This window comes from Hippoglossus stenolepis, chromosome 5 (genome assembly GCF_022539355.2).
Source record: "Hippoglossus stenolepis isolate QCI-W04-F060 chromosome 5, HSTE1.2, whole genome shotgun sequence".
Classification (NCBI taxonomy): Eukaryota; Metazoa; Chordata; class Actinopteri; order Pleuronectiformes; family Pleuronectidae; genus Hippoglossus; species Hippoglossus stenolepis.
The window spans coordinates 17,605,966-17,626,080 of record NC_061487.1 but is presented as its reverse complement, the minus strand read 5'-3'; the positions used below and the strand labels follow the sequence as shown (position 1 = coordinate 17,626,080).

At 41.7% G+C, this 20,115-nt stretch overlaps 1 protein-coding gene across 3 annotated transcripts in view; it reads left to right on the top strand.

Moving 5' to 3' along the window:
- LOC118109924 (voltage-dependent calcium channel subunit alpha-2/delta-1) overlaps window positions 1-19,264 on the top strand; it is a 62,362-nt gene extending 43,098 nt beyond the window's left edge. Inside the window, exons 20-41 of one of the 3 annotated variants that reach the window (XM_047339957.1) lie at window positions 878-934; window positions 1,215-1,286; window positions 1,961-2,022; window positions 2,413-2,489; window positions 4,758-4,766; window positions 5,168-5,228; window positions 5,700-5,791; window positions 6,706-6,787; window positions 7,225-7,287; window positions 7,876-7,979; window positions 8,521-8,610; window positions 8,716-8,783; window positions 9,186-9,224; window positions 10,382-10,453; window positions 12,184-12,336; window positions 12,702-12,754; window positions 13,135-13,190; window positions 13,330-13,459; window positions 14,218-14,330; window positions 15,106-15,188; window positions 15,514-15,593; window positions 17,195-19,264. In XM_047339957.1, coding sequence (XP_047195913.1) covers window positions 878-934; window positions 1,215-1,286; window positions 1,961-2,022; window positions 2,413-2,489; window positions 4,758-4,766; window positions 5,168-5,228; window positions 5,700-5,791; window positions 6,706-6,787; window positions 7,225-7,287; window positions 7,876-7,979; window positions 8,521-8,610; window positions 8,716-8,783; window positions 9,186-9,224; window positions 10,382-10,453; window positions 12,184-12,336; window positions 12,702-12,754; window positions 13,135-13,190; window positions 13,330-13,459; window positions 14,218-14,330; window positions 15,106-15,188; window positions 15,514-15,593; window positions 17,195-17,231 — 1,653 coding nt within the window. In that variant the 3' untranslated portion in view covers window positions 17,232-19,264. Of the gene's footprint in view, window positions 1-862; window positions 935-1,214; window positions 1,287-1,960; window positions 2,023-2,412; window positions 2,490-4,757; window positions 4,767-5,167; window positions 5,229-5,699; window positions 5,792-6,705; window positions 6,788-7,224; window positions 7,288-7,875; window positions 7,980-8,520; window positions 8,611-8,715; window positions 8,784-9,185; window positions 9,225-10,381; window positions 10,454-12,183; window positions 12,337-12,701; window positions 12,755-13,134; window positions 13,191-13,329; window positions 13,460-14,217; window positions 14,331-15,105; window positions 15,189-15,513; window positions 15,665-17,194 lie in introns of all 3 variants that reach the window. The other 2 variants (XM_047339958.1, XM_047339959.1) reach the window with 2 other exon arrangements.
- Window positions 19,265-20,115: the final 851 nt, after the last annotated feature.

The window sequence follows — 20,115 nt, the reverse complement described above, 5'->3', positions numbered from 1 at the left end:
GACTACACATCACGATGAGAGTGACTCCTCACTTCAGTCTACTTAGCACATCCAGAGTCACAATTTAAACATTTAAGTGTTTAAAATACTCACTTTCAGTAATCTAACGGAATAAAAACAACGTTTAAGGGCATGTATTCCGTAAACCTGCAACAAAATACATTCTTGAAAGTAACCCACACTATGTTCTCATCGCATCACCCCACATTTCGAGGACAGACCGGTATCAGATTCCATGTACTGCTGTTTTATAGAGAGGCACTAGATTACTGCTACCCTTTTATACCACCATAAAGCCACTCAGACGTATAGGGTTTTTAAGAGGGGACATTAATAGGGTGCAGTGTCACTTTGTATCAAATCCAAATCGGCTGTGTCTGGTGTCACAGATATGTTGTCAAAAAGCTGCCATGTGGTACCCGCTGTATTCTGTACACCTGGGATTTGATTAGATTCACATGTAGAGGAAAATAACTGGCACTGCTCCAGGTATTGAACACAAAAGAACACTGTTGCTCAAATAATGGATGTCCACGATACGTTATTTTATGCAATGGCATTAGTAAGTCGTAGAGGGAAATTGCTCTCTGTGGCTGATTGCCATGATAAAAACCCATCGCTGAATAACAAGAGTAAAATGGTCCACTGCATTTTATATTTTACTGTATCAGCTCAGCACGCTTTCGATGGAGTGATCTGAATGTGGGTTATTATTACATCATAAACTTTGCCTCCAGTCAAACTTGGCTCGTGATAAGCCTTAAGCAAAGGGTTCTTTCTTTGGCATCAATCCTATCATGTGTCATTTGATTTGTTTGCGTGTAGTCGTATTAAGTCGTGTCATGTGTTTCCCTTTCTACAGAATCCTAAATTCCAGGAACCTGTAACTCTTGACCTTCTGGATGCCGAGCTTGAAAATGACATCAAAGTGGAGGTAGAGCATGCAAATATATGGAATTCTTCATACCAGCACACACACACACACACACACATACACACACACAAGATACACATCAGGCAGGTATACAGGTACCAGATGTCTCATGTCTCCCAATAAAGCCTTCATGTCCAGTCTCTGCTATTGATTTACTCAGTGTCCCTAACTTGTTAGGATGAAGTGATGACACAGAATGTTGTCAAATCAGCTGATACTCTGTGAATCAGATCCAGTGTGACTGAAAGTAAACTGTCTTTGTCTCCGACTCTCCCTGTAGATCAGGAAAATGATGATCGACGGGGAGATAGGCGAACGCACCATTGATACTCTGGTTAAAACTCAGGATGAGGTAAGAGAAAATACGCTGCTGGGGAACTTTATAAGTGTTTCATCTTTTATTGGTTTCCTATCACAAACTGTGGCTGACATCAATATGTATGTTTAATGCAACATTTTATTAATTATATAAGGTAAAGGGGACACTATAAAGATAGTGTTGTAACTACAATGGAATGTTTTTGCCAATTTGTCAACCTATGTTAATTATCAGATTAAGGTTATTGTTTTTTTTTACTTAACCAAAATTACATCAATAAACCTACATCTAAAACATGTAAACCTTATTCTTTCCACCAGCATTATGTGTTTGTGCACATTTAAAGTTACCTTGATCCCTGCTACAAGAAGAACGGGTCACTGCTGTTTGTAATTAAGCTCCTTTTGCCTTGACAATAGAATACCATCCACTAACGAAAACACACATGAAACTTTTCAGATTTTCACATATTTTCTACTTTTGAAAATGAATAAAAAATGAATAGAAATAAAATTAAAATAAAAAATATATATATGGATCATGTTTTGGGTTGTTTTTGTTCAATCGAAAATAAAAATCTAAACATGTTAATAAATACTGATCATGTTTGGGCTTTTAAAAATAAATGATACAAAAAAATGACATGGCATTAGAAATACAAATCAGTTCTGAATGCCAGTTCTTGTGTGATTTATTATCTCTGGCAGAGATACATAGATAGAGGAATCCGGACCTACACATGGGCACCAGTCAATGGAACAGATTACAGGTGAGTGAGCCAAGTCTGTAATATGTTGTAATACTTCACTCGGCTGTTTGACTGAGGACGACCCACTGTCACTAGCTAGAGCACTGCTGCTGATGGAGGACACAGTTTGAACCAACAGGGGTCGCTCTCTTGTTTCTAACATCAGACTGTGTTTGGTTAACAGGAAAAACATTAACAGTAAGAACTTGTTTTTGCATTTCAATCATGGACTTTGGATGTGCATCTTTTCTAGAAATACAATATAATCACTTTTTAAAAGTGCTTCACACAACATTTTGGAAGATATTGAATGTCCTGCAAATAATAACTTCCATAAAATGCCATCATCATCTTCAGCATCATCATCATCAGCATCATCATCATCACTCTGACTGTTTGTCTCTTCTGCAGCCTGGCTCTCGCCCTGCCTAAATACAGTGAACACTTCATTCAAGCTAAACTAGGGGAAGACATGAAAGAAGCTATGTGTGAGTATAACACATCAATCAGATTTTATTTTTCCTACACGTGCAGCTACAGTATCTCAGCTACAGTCTTTGGGTTGTGCACTTGAGTGTCTCCACTTGCTTTGTATTTCTTGCTCCTCGCTGGAGCCACTCCTTTGTGTTCGCTGCTCAGATCAGCGGATCCCCACTGTGCTTGTCTTTTGTAGTGTAACCCGCTGGTCAGTCGGCCCCTCACTCCCACACAAACTCATCCACATGCCCCTCCACCCAGCCCAAAGCACTGGCTCTTTTGATCTTGTCCACATTTCGCTCTCCTCTTCTTCTTCACTCCCGTCGACTGGCCCTCCTCCTGGCTCAGGACAAGACGAAACCTCCCTCACCTCCTCTCCCCGCTCGTTATCGCCTCGCCTACAGTACCAAACGTCTCTTATCTTCTCCTCCACTCTTTTTCAGTAAATTCCAGTAATTCTGTCTCTATAATTCCTTGTCCTCAGGCTCATCTTCAGGGGAAACAGACAGACTTAACTTTTGGATTTTTTTTTCTCTCTGTGTCAGGGTCTTTGCTTTTCTCTGTCTCTTTATCTAATCTGTAAATCTGTCCTCACCTCGTTCTCTTTATTTCTCCGAACATCTCTCTCCCCTCCCTCCGTTTTTCTCTTTTACTTCAGCTTACTTTATTTTTTTGCGCTCTCAAGGCTGTCTCGCTGAATGATTCACCGTGGGTGCTTCTCCTAACAGCTCAAAACACAACTAATATTTTCTCATAAATCACAAGGATAAAACTCAATGATATACACCCACACTGAGCTGTGCATGCAACTGTCACAATTTCTATCTTTTTTTGCATTGTCTGATGCCACATTTTCCTTTCTCTGCTGCCTCTACGCGGGATTTTACAGCTTCTACTTGGGGCAAGTACTAATTGTTCTCCTGCATAAGCATATTTTTTACTTTACTTACTTTACTTGCTTGCATGGTTGTATTTCACAAAGTATTTAGTGATGGACGACAGTGGAGCATGAATGCTAATGATCCCTTTATAGAAGTCCGGATGGATGCTTTGATCAAGGGCTGTAATTAGTAGAAAAACACAGGATTCAGCACAGAGCCATCTGGCTTTAGTGAATTTTTCATAACTTTGATGTGACGCCACAAAGCATAAACTCCTAATGGCGGAGTTATTCCAGCAGATGAGATTGTGACTGAGCGCTCCGGCCCGTGCATCACTCCCTCTCTGCCATAACGAGTCTGTCACTGTGCCATAAAGGCTGTCAGAACGTTTACAGGCCTGTTAAAGAAAGTAACACACCATGCCTTGCTGCCACAGACCGCTCCGATAGGGATTTGGGGACTCTAAAGTTCTCTGTACAGCCGTGTAGAGTTTCAGGCTGGAGCCAGACCACCTCTACCTCGATCCATCTTACCACTTCCCTGCAGTAGGTGCTTCCTGCAGCCACCTGTCCTGCTAATACATGAGGGAGGTTCCTCAGCCAAAGGTGTGATGGATGAACTTAGAGGTTGTTTTTTTTTCTCACCCATACAGTTAAAGTACAGCACTTGTTGAATAAATGACCTGATACTGGGGGTTGTCGAGAGACGGTGACAGAGAATTAAAGAGCAAAAAATAGAGAGCAAGAGTATGGTGTGGAAAGCAATTGGACTTATCGACACCCCGCTTAGTCTTTAGTGTCAGAAGGACAATGAATCTGCCTGTTATGTTTTATGTGGAGGACATTGTTTCATCCTGCACCAGATTTCCATGACCCCGAGGAAGCTCAGTGCTCAGTAATTGTTTTTGCAGACTGCGCCGCACGACTTCATATATTTTAAAGGCCAAGTCCAAACTGTCTTCAGTTTAAGAGAGCAGTGAATGATGGCCATTGGTGCCTGTCATGTCATTTACGAGATAAGAATTACCAGACAGTATTTTAAATGAAATCCAGAGCCAGGGCAGACAACGCATTGACTGAAGTAATTTCCTTTTATTACTACTCTATGTTTACATGTTGTTGTCTTAATATAGCCCCCTACTTATCATTTCATTTTCCATGTTCCTAGAAAGTGCACTCCATCTTTCTTTGTATTTAAAGTTTGTCTTTTAGATATATTGAGTTTCCACTGCAGATTAGTATCTTATTACAAGTTGTGAGAAGTATTCATGAGTTTCAGCAGATTTTCCGAGGTATGACATCACTTCTAACATGATGAATGGATTTTTATCATCCTTTGTCTCCCCCCCCCCTCCACTTTTCTCCTCCCCTCATCTCGCTCTCCCTGGGGTCACAACAGGGCAAGGAGGCAAGTATTTCTCAGTCAGTTATTCTCTCATGCCCCCCCCCCGCTGCACCTCCATCCACTCTCTCTACATTCATCCATCACCTCATATCTGGCCAATATTGTATGTGTCCGTGCATGTGTATGCATGTATGGGGGGGGGGCATTAAGATAGAGTATGTGCACTACATGTATCACGCTGCATTTTCTTTAAAATTTGATATGACCATTGAATTGTCAAGTGAGTCTGGACTAAAAAAATCTCACAGCATGAATACCAGTGGGATTTCTTGTATCAGTTCATAAATCGAGAATAATCTTTATTGCACTCACTGTGATCTACCTACTGTGGTGATATAAATATGGGATACTTCACAGTTCTGTCAATTATAAGCCTGAACCAGATGTTTCTGTGTTTCCAAAAGCTATGGAGACGATGCAGCTGGATAGGTTTGATGAATTTGGTCACACCTACATCGCTCCGAGGTGAGTGACCCTTACTCTACTGTACAACCCCCTTTCATTATGACCTAACGCTGAGAATGAATAAGATCCCACACAGCAACATAGTTCTGGGCCACACAGTCATACAGTCACACTGCCATCTGACCCATTTACTGCCAGGAGCAATGGCACTTGGGCAGCCCACTGTCAGATCTGGGCCACTAGTAAGCTATAGCAATACCACATGTCAACCAAAGGTGCCAAAGGTGGCCCAAATTAGTTTTGTGCTATTTGGGCCGTATTCACCATTTACCACATGGGCCACTTCAGGGTTAACATCAGGATTACACTTTGCCTCAGAGCACCGCAAGTTTGCCAAAAAACTAACACACCCACAACAAACGTGGGCCACATTAGCTGTTTTAGGTTCACATTGCATTTTTTCCAGCCCACAAGAAGTCCAGATGCTATCTGGGGGCATGGATTGAAACCGATCGATAATGTTTTTTTCAGGGAGTACTGCAAAGAGCTGAAGTTGTCACTCAACAACACCCAGTTTCTCCTCGACTTCAACCAGTTCATCGAAAGAACCCCTCCAGAAGCATGTGAGTCATGTTGTGCAGAAATAAGAGTGGAAGTTTTTGAGTATGTACTCGTGCCTGATACGTTTTATTGACCGTCTTGGTAGAATTCCACCCTGATCTCACAATGGTCAACAGCTGAAGGTCAAAGCGTGACTCTGCTTATTAGATTAGTGTTGTCTATAAGCACAGTGACATCAGCCACATCGACTGGGTTTCCAAGAAGCCTGAGGCTGTCATGCTACACAGTGACTCACAATGTCTGATTCATCATCATCTAATGGATCCCACGCCTAGTATGGCTCACCACCGTCATCAAGCTAATGGATTGAGGTATCCTTGATCCGTTTTAACCCAAGGTCAAGTCTTATACTCAGGCGTTAATGCTTTTCTTGCTACAGCCTGTGCAGTATGTTGAGTCTTCATGAAAAGTTATGGAGTTATGGAGATGATTTAAAACAGTGCTCAATATAGACGATGTGTTGGAACTACTTTGAACTTAACACGCACATATCATTCTCCTCAAAGTACTTTTCTATTTAATTCAATACGCTGTTATCACCTCTCTTCTAAATCTACAACAGCCAGTTCTTCACAAAGTCGAGAACCGACAAAGACACCTCTCCCCACTTTATGATTTCTTGACAATATCATTTTCCCCCCTCATGTGTCTGAGGAGAGGATTTGGTTAAACACACCTGCTCTTTCTCAGAGCCGGACTTTCACCTTCATTCACTTAATCACTAGTCTTCCCATTATTCTCACTGTTGGCCATTGAACAGATTTACTGCAGAAATCCCTCTGCAAGCCAAAAGCACATCATTTGGTTTTTTCATTTTGGCCCTGTCCATATTTTAAACAACAGGCTACCATTGCTCCCATTACCATATTTCTCTATCAAGCACCGTCATTGTGGTGTTGTAAAATTTGTCTTTCAGGTAACGTGTCCCTCGTGAGTCGACTGATCCTGGACGCAGGTCTGACGGCTGAACTGGTTCAACTTTGGAATGAGCAGAGTGTGTAAGTGTGAATCCTTTCTGCTCATCTCTGCAATGCAAAGAGTAGTTCTCAGACTTCATTAACACATTGTTTCACTCTGTAGCATTGTACTTTACCTATACGACCAGAGCCGATGCTTATTTCATAACTGAGCCAGTTTTCTTTCATTCGTTTCTGCTCTGGGTGATTCGATCACGTCTAACGAGTGAAACGCGATGAAAGCAAAAGCACAAAATGCATATCACACCCAAACACACTGAGCTCTGCCAAGACATGCAAAGAAAGTACAATTATTACATCTGTCTTCCCGCTCATGGTTTGCCTCTTTGCACACAATGCACACAGGGTATCTGTTAAACATTAGGGGATGTAGAGATGGGCGACTCTTTGGGGCGAATTTTGCATCTGCGTGATTCACTTTGATGTTTGATTGGCTGTTGTTTTTCCCTCGCGCTCAGGGATGGGATTGTCGCCAGGTTTGTAGCCACAGATGGAGGAATCACGCGGGTCTACCCACGAAGGTACTCTCCTCTCCCGCCTCTCAGCTTTCGCTTCTCGAATTAGCTCCCGCGTTTTGAAATAGCACAGCCACTTTTGTCCAAATGTCTCCGTGATGCGAGATGAAAACGGACACCGACTGTAATACTCTTAGGTTTAGCACTTTTGGCTCATTTACTCACCTGCTCCACTGGGTTACTTTCCAGAACAAGGAGGATTAGACACTTTCAGCTGAAATCCCGGAGCTTGCCAGGCCCCGACGGAACGTGGGTCAAATCCACAAATCCAGCAGCCAAACGCAGCTCATTTTCCTCAATTTCCTCTCAGCTGCTTGAGTCTGAACTATATTTGGGGGCCTCCGCTTTGCCAGAATATAACATTCCAGCAGAAGATGAATGTGTATTCCTCCTGACAATAAAAAAAAAATGAAATAGTTATTGCTTTTAATGGATCATGCCCTTGTCATATATCAGCTGCACTGTCTTCGATGACTGACATTTGGCTGCAGATTAAAATATAAAAGGTTCAGATAGATCAAACACATTCACTCTTGTGTTTAATGCATATAACTGTCCATATATAACATTATGTGTCTATATTAATGTTTCCAGTGCTGCGGAAGAGTGGAGCGAGAATCATGAGACCTACGAGTCCAGTTTCTACAAAAGGACCCTGGACAATGAAATTTATATTTTCACAGCTCCAGCTTTCAACAGTAAGTTTTTTTTTTGAAAGGGGTCAAAGGATGTGTATGTGTGCACACGTTTCCGTGCACGATGATCCTCAGTGTGGTCTGGCACCGAGCCTATCCTGCTCTCTCCTGCCTTTGGACGTCATCCCAACCCTGCTGGCAGAGATCACACTCTCAGGCCTCTGATATCACTCTCTTTAATCCTTCATCTCTTCCCGCTGTGTCTTTCAGCACTCATCCCTGCCCACCCCTCCCCTCCCGCCCCGTATTCTTCCTGCTATCTGCACTGATCTCTCTAACACACCAGGACAGGCAAATGTCAGTGTAGCGCAGCCATAGCCACACTTGACTGGATTAACACATGTATCGGCCTGACAGACTCTCCACTCCACGGGCATAACTTACAAGCAGCTAAAAATGTGCAGAATTTCCCGAAATAGATGAGACCAATTTGGCTGAATTCCAACTGTGCTGCTCGTTCTCTTCATGTCCTTTTCAACATAACTTCAGACAAATTGCCATGATTGCTGTTTCTCTTCCTTTGTGTGTCCTGTCTGAACTGCAGCGGAGGGAAGAGAGCCTGTTTCTGAGCCATGTATTCTCGTGAGCAAAGCAGTGGACCTCACCATCGACAAAGTCACACTCAAACCAGCAGGTCCGTTTGGCTGATACCAGACCGAGTGTCTCTTGTGGTGCGACACAAATGAAAAGATCCAACGGCTCATTCATCCCTCTGTCTGTTTTGTGCTTGGTTCTGCAGTGGTCGGAGTGAAACTCAATATCTCCTTCTGGATGAACTCTTTCATGAATGCTACTCTGAAACTGAATGTAAGTTTGTTTTAATAAAGGTTATTTGTGTTGTATAATCTCTGACACCTTTAGCCACGTAGAGTATTAGTCTTGGCTACATGACATTGGTCTGTCCTGTCAGTAGTGTTTTTTTTCACTCACTTACACTACTAACAATATATATGACAATATATTAAGTTTTTCTTTTTAATTTCCAAGCATCTTTGAAAAACACAATGTGCTTGAACAAGCAACAATTTTCAAAGTATGTTCAATGATGTGTAGCTTTACTCAAAGTTAACAAGAATAGAAACGTGGAATCAGGAGATGGGTTTTGGACGTATAATTGGCTCCTCTGTGTAAGTTGTGGCTCCTTGACGGCCAATGATTGAGAAAAATCTCGCTCCACCAATGGTTAACTTTTTATTTTCTACCTCCTAGTGCAAGGATGAAATCTGTGGCTGTCTGAAGAATGACAAGGTACAGAAATACAGCTCATTGGAACTAATCCATTTTCATCTTTTGCTTTGAACATGTTTATCATCCCCATTCGCTATGCTACGCTAACAGCTTTGATTAGGACTTTCATATTGCATTAAAGGATAAGAAAAGTTGTGATAAGTTTTTTGCCTGCAGTGTAATTCTTATTTAAGTTTGATTATTATCTCTTTTTACAATATTGCTAAATGGACTGTTTTTGTATACACTTATCTAGTCTTAATGGCCACTCAAAGCACTTAAGGATCACCATCACAAATACACGAATGCAATTACAATTTATAATCGCCTTGCAAAGTGAAATACAAATTGTTGCTTTCTGAATGTGTGCGGTGCAGGATGTGATGCACACAGAAATCAGTTGTGTTGTTCTGTAGTTCGTTATTGATACATTTTCAGTTTACGTATGTTCACTGCCAGTCTCCTGACTCACTACCAGTCAGGGAGCATATCTTTAGTGGAGCAGTTTGTCATTAAGTACCAGCAGCAACTGGTCCCACACAGCTAATTTCAGGGTCTCATTTGCTCACAATGAAAATTACAACCAATGACGGCCAAGTGGGGTCAACCACAAACCACGTCGCTGCTGTTGTTTAAGGCTGTGACTAGTCAAGTTCACCAAAATTGAACTCCACGCAAAGCCAAGCTGCAGATTTGCTTCACCACAGTAAGCGATCGTTTTATTGGCCCCCTGGCTTGCACAGAGTAGAAGTGAACGGGGGGGAAGGTTCATCACTGCTTCATTCGTGTATGTGTGACCGTGCTCTTACACTGCAAGTCACATTCACACAGCAGCACTTTTTTGTGACACATCCCTCACACTGCGACAGAGCAGCTCTCAGGGGCAGTTTAGAGTCCAGTGTCCTGTACAAGGACTTGGGCTTACCCTTGCAGACTGGGTGAACCGGGGATCAACAACCAATCTGCTGGTTTGTGGAAAATCCCCTCTGCCTACTGTGACACATAAAATAAGTCTCTGCCAATGGAATAAACTTATGACCTGTATGAGTCTACAATTTATGACTTTTAGATAATGAGACTGATACATTCCTCTAAAAAAATCTGATTTTCAGTTTCCACTTCGTCATGACCACTTGCATCCGTAGGATTTTTAAAGTCTTCATCTTTTTCCCCTGCAGCATGTGGACTGTGTGATCCTGGACGATGGAGGATTTCTTCTCATGTCCAATCAGGATGAGTACATCTCTCTGGTGAGCAACCATCAGCCCCTCTCTTTATCTCATCATAGCCATGTACGCACCACTTATCTTTTTCTCTGAACCATCACTGATAGCAGTAATGGGTAAATCATCAGTCAATAAAACATTAAGTCAAAATCAAGACTTTGCCAACATTCATATTTCTCGCATTTCTCCACCTCTGGATCGTCTTACCTTTGTCACAGGAATCCATCAATCTTATATACAGGTCAAATAAAGGGCTCATGGCTCGGCTAAATTATGAGAATGGCCTGTTAGCGCAGAACGGTTTGAAAGCTCCTGTAGGACGACAGAACATCCATTTCCCCAGTAAAGTAAAGCGCTAGCCACTGGAGGACGATCAAAGGGAAGGTTCTGATGGGTTTTAGTCAGTCATGGAAGCTGTAGTGAGCTGAGTCCCCTGTGTATCCGAGAAGTCAGCGAGGCTGTGTTGCCTCCACTTTTTCAGGCTGCTGGAGGCCCCTGTGTGTCAGAGGTAGGATATACGGAGGGTTTTGCAACATTTCATGTCAGTGAAGAAAGGACATCTGTTCCCTTTGATCCATTCCAACAGTCCCATTGTCTGGCATAGAGTTTATGCTCTTCAAACTTTAGAATAAGCCCCGTCCTATCGCGTTTTCACATCCTGTTATACGTTTTGTGTCCAATGGGGATCATGCAAAATATTTGGCTGCCTTTATGCCATTGTATAACAACAGTTATATATTATTATATTTTACCTACAGCTAAAAGATCACAGCCCTGTGCTTTTATCAGGTCATCAAGTCACGAAACCTTTTTGTTGAGTTTTTCACAGTGAATATAAACAACAATCTTATAGGACTCACGGTGAAAACTAAATACATCTGAGGCTTTAGTCAGACTCGGTTGTTGCAAGAAATATTAATATAGAAACAAAACAAAAAGTACAGCGCACATAAGGACCAGTAAGATACATAAATTATGGATACCAAAAAATAAAACTTAAATATAACATACAAAAACAGAAAGCGGTACTTACCAAATAGAACTTAAGAAAGGCGGTGTGCCTCATGTCACTCATTACAAACTACTTTACAAAGAGAAAATGGATGTAAAATAAAACAAGTAAAGCAAAAGACAGAATGTTGCATTATACAAAACAATGGTCGCACAGTTGTAATATATCCAATCCAACGCATCTTTTCAAAAGCTTGTCTTGTTGCAGTTTGAAAAAGTGATTAAAAAGTGATTAATTCCATCTTATATATTTTGTAAATTAGTTAATCCTGTCAAAAACTGCTTCCACAAACACCAGATTGCTCATCCTGGTCCGAAGCTGCTTCTGAAACTGAGAAGTGACCTGATCTGATTGTCATCATAAGACTTTTATTTGCAATCTTCCTTCTATCTTACGCTGCTTCACCTTTAACCTGGCGTCACGGTTCAGTGAGCTGAAAACCCGGCTGTCACACTGACAGCAACATCACATCAACACACGGGGACACTGTTGAACCCACGCGCCACCTAATCTAATTGATCTAAGGGTGAAAGGTCAAGGCAGCGGCACACGCTATGACATAAGCATGGCAGGCTGTCGAAAAACAACTCCCTGGGCTCGTCCCGATTGACGTGTACATGCAAATTTCCTACGTGCTATGGTGATGGTGGTGGCTAAGACAAAGATGCATTTATTTTGTACAAGCAGACTCTTACATTGCCTTTATTGACTGGTTTTCTGATTTGTGCATTAACTCATGTAGATAGGTCAGTTCTTTGGCGAGGTGGACCCGGTGCTGATGATCAACCTGGTCAACACGTCCCTTTACTCCTTTAACAAGACCTATGACTACCAGTCGGTCTGCGACCCAGAGAAGGACAGCAAGGCTGCAGCAGGACCCCGCTCCGTCTATGTGGTTAGACACTCACATTTACACATTTATGCATAGAATAACCCAGCTTTTACTTTGGCGGGGACAAAAAAACGTTGATAGAAAACTATTACCTCTTGAAGTTTGTAATATTGTAAATACCTCCGCCAACGAGGTTATGTTCTTGTCTCGTTTGTTAGTTAGAAGGATTACGCAAAAACTAACTACTGATTTCCATAAAATTTTGTCAAGGGATGGGATATGACCCGAAAGAGAGATCGTGATTTATTTATGATCTGCTGATGATTTTATACATAAAATAAACAAAAGTTTCATGATTTTTGTACCTTTCCTGTCGGTTTTATCTTGGAATTTACTCTCCATGACTTTCTTCTCCTGTGCCTCGCCAGCCTACCATTGCAGACCTGCTCAGTGTCGGGTGGTGGGCCTCCACCGCTGCCTGGTGAGCGCTCACGTTCTGCCTGTCTCCTGCTGCCTTTTGGTTCTTTCATTTTTTTTGTGTTTGTGGGTGGGAGTGCGTTAGTGCATTAGAGTAGGAGTTTGCATTTGCTTGTATGTTGTTGAGGGATGAAGTTGGCCGCCCGGTTAGAGTCGCACAAGGGCAGTTACACAACATTCAACATGCATCACCACCTGTGTGTCTGTCCAACTGCAATATAACTTTCGGAATCTAATGATCAATTATTCCCAAGAAGAGATTCCAGCCTTAGACAGATGTGAGGCTATTATTATAAAGTGTTTGGTTGCTAAACTCAAATAAGTTAAAGATGGTGTGTTGACTCATGCATGACTCATTTTAGTTTTTTCATTTGCTGGGTCCAGGTCGATACTCCAGCAGCTCATCTATGGGCTGATTTTCCCCAACCTTCTGGAAGCAGGTGAGCAATAAAAGCTGTGACTGAGTAAAACACAACCATCAGCCTCATTTTGAGAAGAAAACAGTGTTCGTAATCCCCTCACACATTGTTAGTAATCCTTCCCTTCCTTGTCTGTATTGAATCTGTCTCTCATTTTCAGTGGAGTCAGCAGAGGAAGAAATATCAGACGCCATGTTTAAGGAAAGCTGTATCACGGAGCAGACTCAGTACTTTTTTGACAACGATGAACGATCCTACTCAGGTGTCCTGGACTGTGGAAACTGCTCCAGGTAAGTGCATGTTTCTGCACGTGTGTACAGTGTGTGCTTCATCTCAGTGGTGCTGTCCACTCGGGTGGTGAATGCATTGTTTAAAGAGTTTCCATCTCTTACTGTCTCTTCTTCCTGAACATCCTCCTGTTTAATGGTCTGTGGGGATGGCCCCAGCAGTGTTAGTTTCCTGGCCTCTCCTCTTGTTTTCCAGCCTGTTTTCTGGCAGCTGTTTTCTGATGGGTTCTGATCAGCCACAGATTACCTTGATCTGTCAGTGACCGGAATTGCAGAGGGAGGCACCAAAGCTCTTTTATCTGCTTTTCTTCCGTTTCTCTCTCTCTCTCTGGCTGCACTTCAAACTCACAAATACACACGTTCACGGACCACTGCACATTTACTTTGCTCTGACCTCCTTTCTTGTGTCAATTTGTGCTGTCTGAGGGGGTTAAATATGGCTGTAATTACCAGGTATTATGAGTCCCACGTGTCCGGTGCTTTACTCCCCAATGTTAACGACCGCAGACACAGAAACTTTCATGGCTACCATAAAAAAACAATCCTAGGAGCAGGGAAGAGGTACGAATGTGTATACAACTGTGCCCCACCGCACACCTGCACATGTACACTGGGTAGTGTTTACTCTGTATGTAAATGTAATCTTCTGTGGGGAATATATATATTGGATGTCAACTGGAGCTGCATGTACAGGTATATTACTTTATGAATACAGACTATATATTTGTCATATGTATATCTGTGTGTGTGTGGCTCTCCAGGATGTATCGTGGTGAGAAGTTGCCAAACACCAACCTGGTGTTCCTGATCACTGATGCCAAGGCGACATGTTTGTCATGTGACCCCAGGCCGCTACGACAGGCTGAACAACCTTGTATCCTTTCACTCAGCTCGTAAAAAAAACAACACAGAGTTACACTTCTCTTCTTCTCTCCAGCCCCTCCATCCATCACCCCATATGACAGCAGAGCTTTAAACTCTCAATACAAGGACACACACCTACGGTCAACTACTTTGCAGTAGGTCCCTCCTGAATGTTCACGGGTGAACAGTAAACCAGATGCACGGCATATGAAAGCCGGGCTCAGGTTACTCCCAGATTAAATTTCTTTGTTTAAATTCATCCGGGCTGCGTGCTGCCATCAGGTTGAATTAAGGTTAAGAGCAGGCGTGTGTTTGTGTGTATGTACAATGTGTGTATATATATTCAGGATATCTGTTTGACAGATGTGGATTGAGTGAAGCTTCCTGCTGGTGTAACAGTAAAGGTGTCATCATCGGAGGTCGACATGGGGTCACAGCAGGGGGACTCCAGTTAGTAATACACCACTACGTCCATATGCTGCTGTAGCACGCGGGATATATATAAAGACATTTGACATGGCTTAAAGGTATAAAGATATATGCCGATTGACCACATAATGCAACATGCATAGCAGTAAGTGTTTATTAAGTGTTTCTATGACTGTCTCTCTTATGTTTATACAACACCGTATAATATCTGGAAAACTATAAATCTGCATACATTTAGCCGAGGTGGAGGAGTGGGAACTGATTCAAAGTCTGTGTGTCATTTGACTGTTGTTGTGAAATGTGTGAAATATGCACTGCTGATGGTAAATCCCATTTTCCTGAGAATGTGGGTTCAGCCGAAGGTCCAGATCCATGCGAGCTGGCTCAGAACCCGAGATACCGCAAAGGGCCAGATGCGTGTTTTGACAACAATGAAAATGTAAGGAACAACCACACATGTGCCTTCTCATGGAGAATATTGTTGGAAACATCTCTTTTCCTGAGGTTTCCCAGTTGGCCTCTGTCCCTTTCGGCCTGGATTTAATCAGCACTGAGGCTTTCTGTCGTTGATTCAGAGCTTTGTTCCACTGCCTGCTCTTCCACCCTGATCCATATCTGATGATTTGATTTATTCGTTTAATTGTATCTACTGTTTTGTTTCCTGCATGCATTGTTTGTTTTGTTCAATTGATTTTTATGATCCTTTTGCTCATGATCTGTCACTCTTGTTCTGCATCCCAATGGCTGCGGCTCTGGTCTGGTAGGATGAGCCCTTGTGTCCAATCAGCAGAGGTTCTGCCTTGAGCTCCGCACCGCCCGTCTTGTTTCTGCTGCTCAGTTCAGGGTTGGTGTCTGTAGGAGCTTCACCGCTTATTCTGCCCTGACTCTAACCTCTAACCTGAGCTGTTGGCAAAGGTGAATCAGTGATAAGTCAATGCTTACAGTTGGTTTGATATCATGTCAACTTATATACTTATATATATCTATTATAGAAGTATGTAACATTTAATAGTTGGATCTTTATCCATTTCAACTATTTCATAACCATTCAAGCTTCCTGCATTCACGTAAAACTTAAATAACTCTCAAAATCACATTGATATTTAGTGACATTTACTCATTACATATATATTACAGTATATTTTCTGTAGCATTGACCATTAACGACCCACTATAATAAGTAAAACAAATACTTGGATGTATTTCTTTGTTGCATGCTCATGCTCCTAACAGAATGCTACATCTTTTATTCTATTGGCATGTTTTATTTATTTATTTTTATTTATCTATTTATTTTTTCTTTGTCTGTTTTTACACCCCAACAGATGGAGAGCAGATTGAATCTTGGCAGTTAAATGTGTTAAAGTATTTCAATAATAGCACCATCTCCAGAACCACTCAAATAATACCAGCACAAAACTAAATATATATATAAACTCCCATTATATTTAGCCCTAATAAACACAGTGCAGAAATAGGAAAGCACATTCCGAGTTACCTTTGAGTGTTTTAGGGATCGCAATGCAACATTAACACTTAATATACAGCATCAAAGAAGATCTAATGGGAATTTTAAATAGATAAATCAGTTAAGGAGCACAGTGCATGAATCATTAATGAGATTAAATTCAAATTACTACCCAACTTTGAACGATTTACACCGTCTAAATATTTAGAACAAATATTTCCCATATCTCCGTGGACTCAGCCTTTGATTGTGCTGTGAAGGCGTAGATCACATACATAACATGCCACTAGGTCATGTGCCTGCGTGTTTACGCTGCGGTGGGAAGCTAAAGGAAGGGTAGGAATGGCAGAGGAAGTAGATGAACAGAGAAAAAGAAGGCAGTGTCTCTTTTTTCTCTTTCCATGCGTCCGATTACTTTGAGCTCAGCTCTTCGTGTCCAGGCCAGTCCATTCTGTCACTGGAGTAAACAGAGGAAGCTTCAAATGGCTTTCCTTTTTCGTACAGACGACTCCCAGCTCGTTTCTCCTCGGCCTTTGTCAAGCATGGATATCCTGAATACTCCCATCAGACACGAGTCCCTCACTGTCATAGCCAGGTGTATGAGGACAAACACACACACACACACAGACACACACAGACACGGATATGCACAGAAAGCAGAATGTGGTCTGGAACACCTTTTAAACTACAAGAGCATTTAAAATTAATTCCTCAATGTGGAAAATATGCTTTTTTTACTCCAGAGAGCTTTCAGTCTTTGTGTTAAGCTCTATTGCCTAAAATGTCAAACTATATCCGGTTATTATTTATATAATATAGGACTCTACAATATAAAATTATCTTGAACCCCTTATTTATGTTAGCAGCAGAAGGGGTGATGGTGTTGGGGTAGAGCTACTGTTTGTAGGAGAAGTTATTTATCTGATTCATCTGATTCATCGATCAATCGACTGATTGACAACTGATTTGTCCAACAGGAGGATGATTCTGAGTGCGGAGGAGGGACCTGCCTAAGCCCGTGTCACTGGCCAATGCTCGGGCTCCAACTGCTGCTTCTGTGGCTCTTCACGTCTTTACGACACTCATGACCCCTACACACATGCACACACACACACACATTAATCTACGCACACATTGATCAAAATCTCATGTCACAAGAGGACACTCCATTCAAGCCATCCAGGATATATGCAGAATACTTTCTTTTTTTTCTGACGACCAATAACAGCATTTTTCATTTGACAATGCCAAAGGGTGCTCATTCATTTCCTCATGAGTTTCAAAAACAGAGACACATCTACTGTGCTCAGCTGCACTCATGTCCATGATATATTCCTTAATACTCTCCTATGGTGCAAGAGTAAGAGCTAACCAAACCCTTTAATTCTGCCTCATTAGTTTCTCTTGATTTATTTGGTGGAGGGTGAAGCGTTGTCCCACTATGCCAACTAAATACCATTCAAAGACTGTATGTTCACTGACAGCATTGATTTGTGTAGTTGTCAGTATTGTTCGTTGCTTATTATATCTACTGCGTACGAATCCTTATGCTGTAATGATTGTTTATTTCGACAAACCCGTGCAATGACAGTATGAAGAATATCCCTTTTCGTTCGAGTGATTTTGAAATGTACTGTACCGAAGTATTTATGTATTTAATTTTCTTTTGTTTTCCAAATCAACAAGCATTTTGTGACTATAGCTAGGTGTTGTATTGTAGCAGCATGTGCTCAGTACAGAGCTAAAGACAACACCGGTACTCTGACACCAAAGCTCCACAAGGACCACAGATAAACACAAACATACTACAGAGAATCTGCAGGCCAGTCTATTTTAAGGGATTACTCAGATGTGGGTGTATGCCAGTATTCAAGTCTGAATGTTAGCTGAATAGACAGATAGATAGATAGATAGATAGATAGATCGCCCACGTGAATTGAAATCTATTAGGAAATCACAATTTCACGTGTGTTCGTTCTTGGTCTGACAGCTTTGGTTGTCTCCAATTTGATGCATCAGATTCCCAGTGCCTAAACAGTAACTCAAGAAGTGTTGTTGTTTGAATGAAGCAACGCACCAGAGATGTATTCTTATCATGATATGCTTCTATGCTGATGCTTGCTGCACTATAGCAGAGTGTAGCTCTTGGAGTTAGACATGGTGAAATGGGTCCAATCTGCTTCAGTTATTCCAATGTATGACAACAGTAGAAACAACCAGTGATAGTGATTATGTAAGAAGAAGGTCATTTTCTCTCCTCGCTCAAAACAAACCTAAACCAGACCTGAGCTCGCGTTCCCTCACTTCTTCTTTATTAGTCCTGTTTCTGTTCCCTTTCCGGATCACCAGACTCAGGAGCCAAGATGACTTGTGAATGAGATCAGCATATCAAAACGACTGTTTCTTTCTTCTCCTCTCCTCACTCCCCCCCCCGTATGCTTGTTTCTTCTTTGTGTTGCTCTATAAGTGCTGTGAAGCAGATGCTGAAGTGCTCAGTGTCGAAACGCTGCAATGTCATGGGATGAGCTTGTTCTGTGTTTGAACGCCGTCCATGCCCCCGTCAGCATCAGGGCGTGCTGGAGAGAACTTTTAACAAAACACTACTGCCAGTAGTAATTCTGCATATAGCCTTACCTCACCACGAGTCACAAAGATCACACACAAGTGTTCTACTTTTTTCCGTTTCTTTTTGCAATTTTACACGTTAAAGTTGAGTTCTCTCCACCTCGCCTCCACGGCGACCTGCTGGCATGGAGTGGTCAGGTTATGCCTGTCTATCAAAGTCGCGTGTTGACTTGTGTTTTACCCCGGGGATCCCGTGTCTATGTGCAGGCATGTGCGTGTCCCTCCGATATCTGATTGTGCTTTAATACTGTACATGAATTACTCTTTTGTGGAACTTGACTAGCCTGAATTTTGTATACATTTGTACACTAATACTATTTACTGTATAAAAGATAAAATGGAAAGAAAAGAAAAATGTTTATAATACGGTGTTGATTATTGTGCAAATACAATATATTCACAATAAAAGTGTTGTATTGTTATGACCTGAGGTGCTTCATTTTTATCACACGTTGGACCAGGTGACTCCAGAGGGAGCAGAACAAACACATCATCGCTCCTGCAGAGAGATATAAAAACTCATTGTGTTTATAAAAAGTAGAACCGGGGGTGATTCTCAAATATATCTGCAAATTGCACTCAATAGACCAAGGCCTCACAGTCCCCTTAAATTCAATCAGGCTAAATCTGCTATGAGTAGTAGTACTATGGGGTGTAGCTGCTGGTGCCGCCAGTGCACCACCATTATTAAGAAGGTATAACAAAGGTTTATGCCTCTTATTCTATTCTTACATTATGTCTTAGTATATTTTAATGCAATGTGATTTTATATTATTTTGCCTGAACTCCAAAGATGGACCTTTGAACTGAAATTGCTATTTTTTTATTATCTATTGCCTACTTTATATAATGTCAAATTCATATTTCTAATGATGTTATTCTAAACAATTTATTGCAGTCTTAAACCCACTGGACTGACATGAGTGCATTCAGTACACACAAACATTAATGTACAGCAGAAACGGGCTCCCAGTAGAATACTTAATTGCTCTCTATAAAAACAAATCCATGACCGAGTTATTTCCTGTTTGCGGACTTCCTCGTCCTCCATGGTGGAGTTCGAACTGTTACACACAAACACGTGCATTTTTCACATGATTCAGAAAGACAACTGAAGCTCCCTCCGAATGAACTGCAATTAACTGCATGAATGACGACATGACGGCGCGGCACAGTGTGTCCCTGTGAGTTCAGACCCAGGACCTGAGGATCCCTATGTTTCTAATCTGTTGACGCCTCTGGAGGCCTGATCGACACAGACAGCTCTGCCATC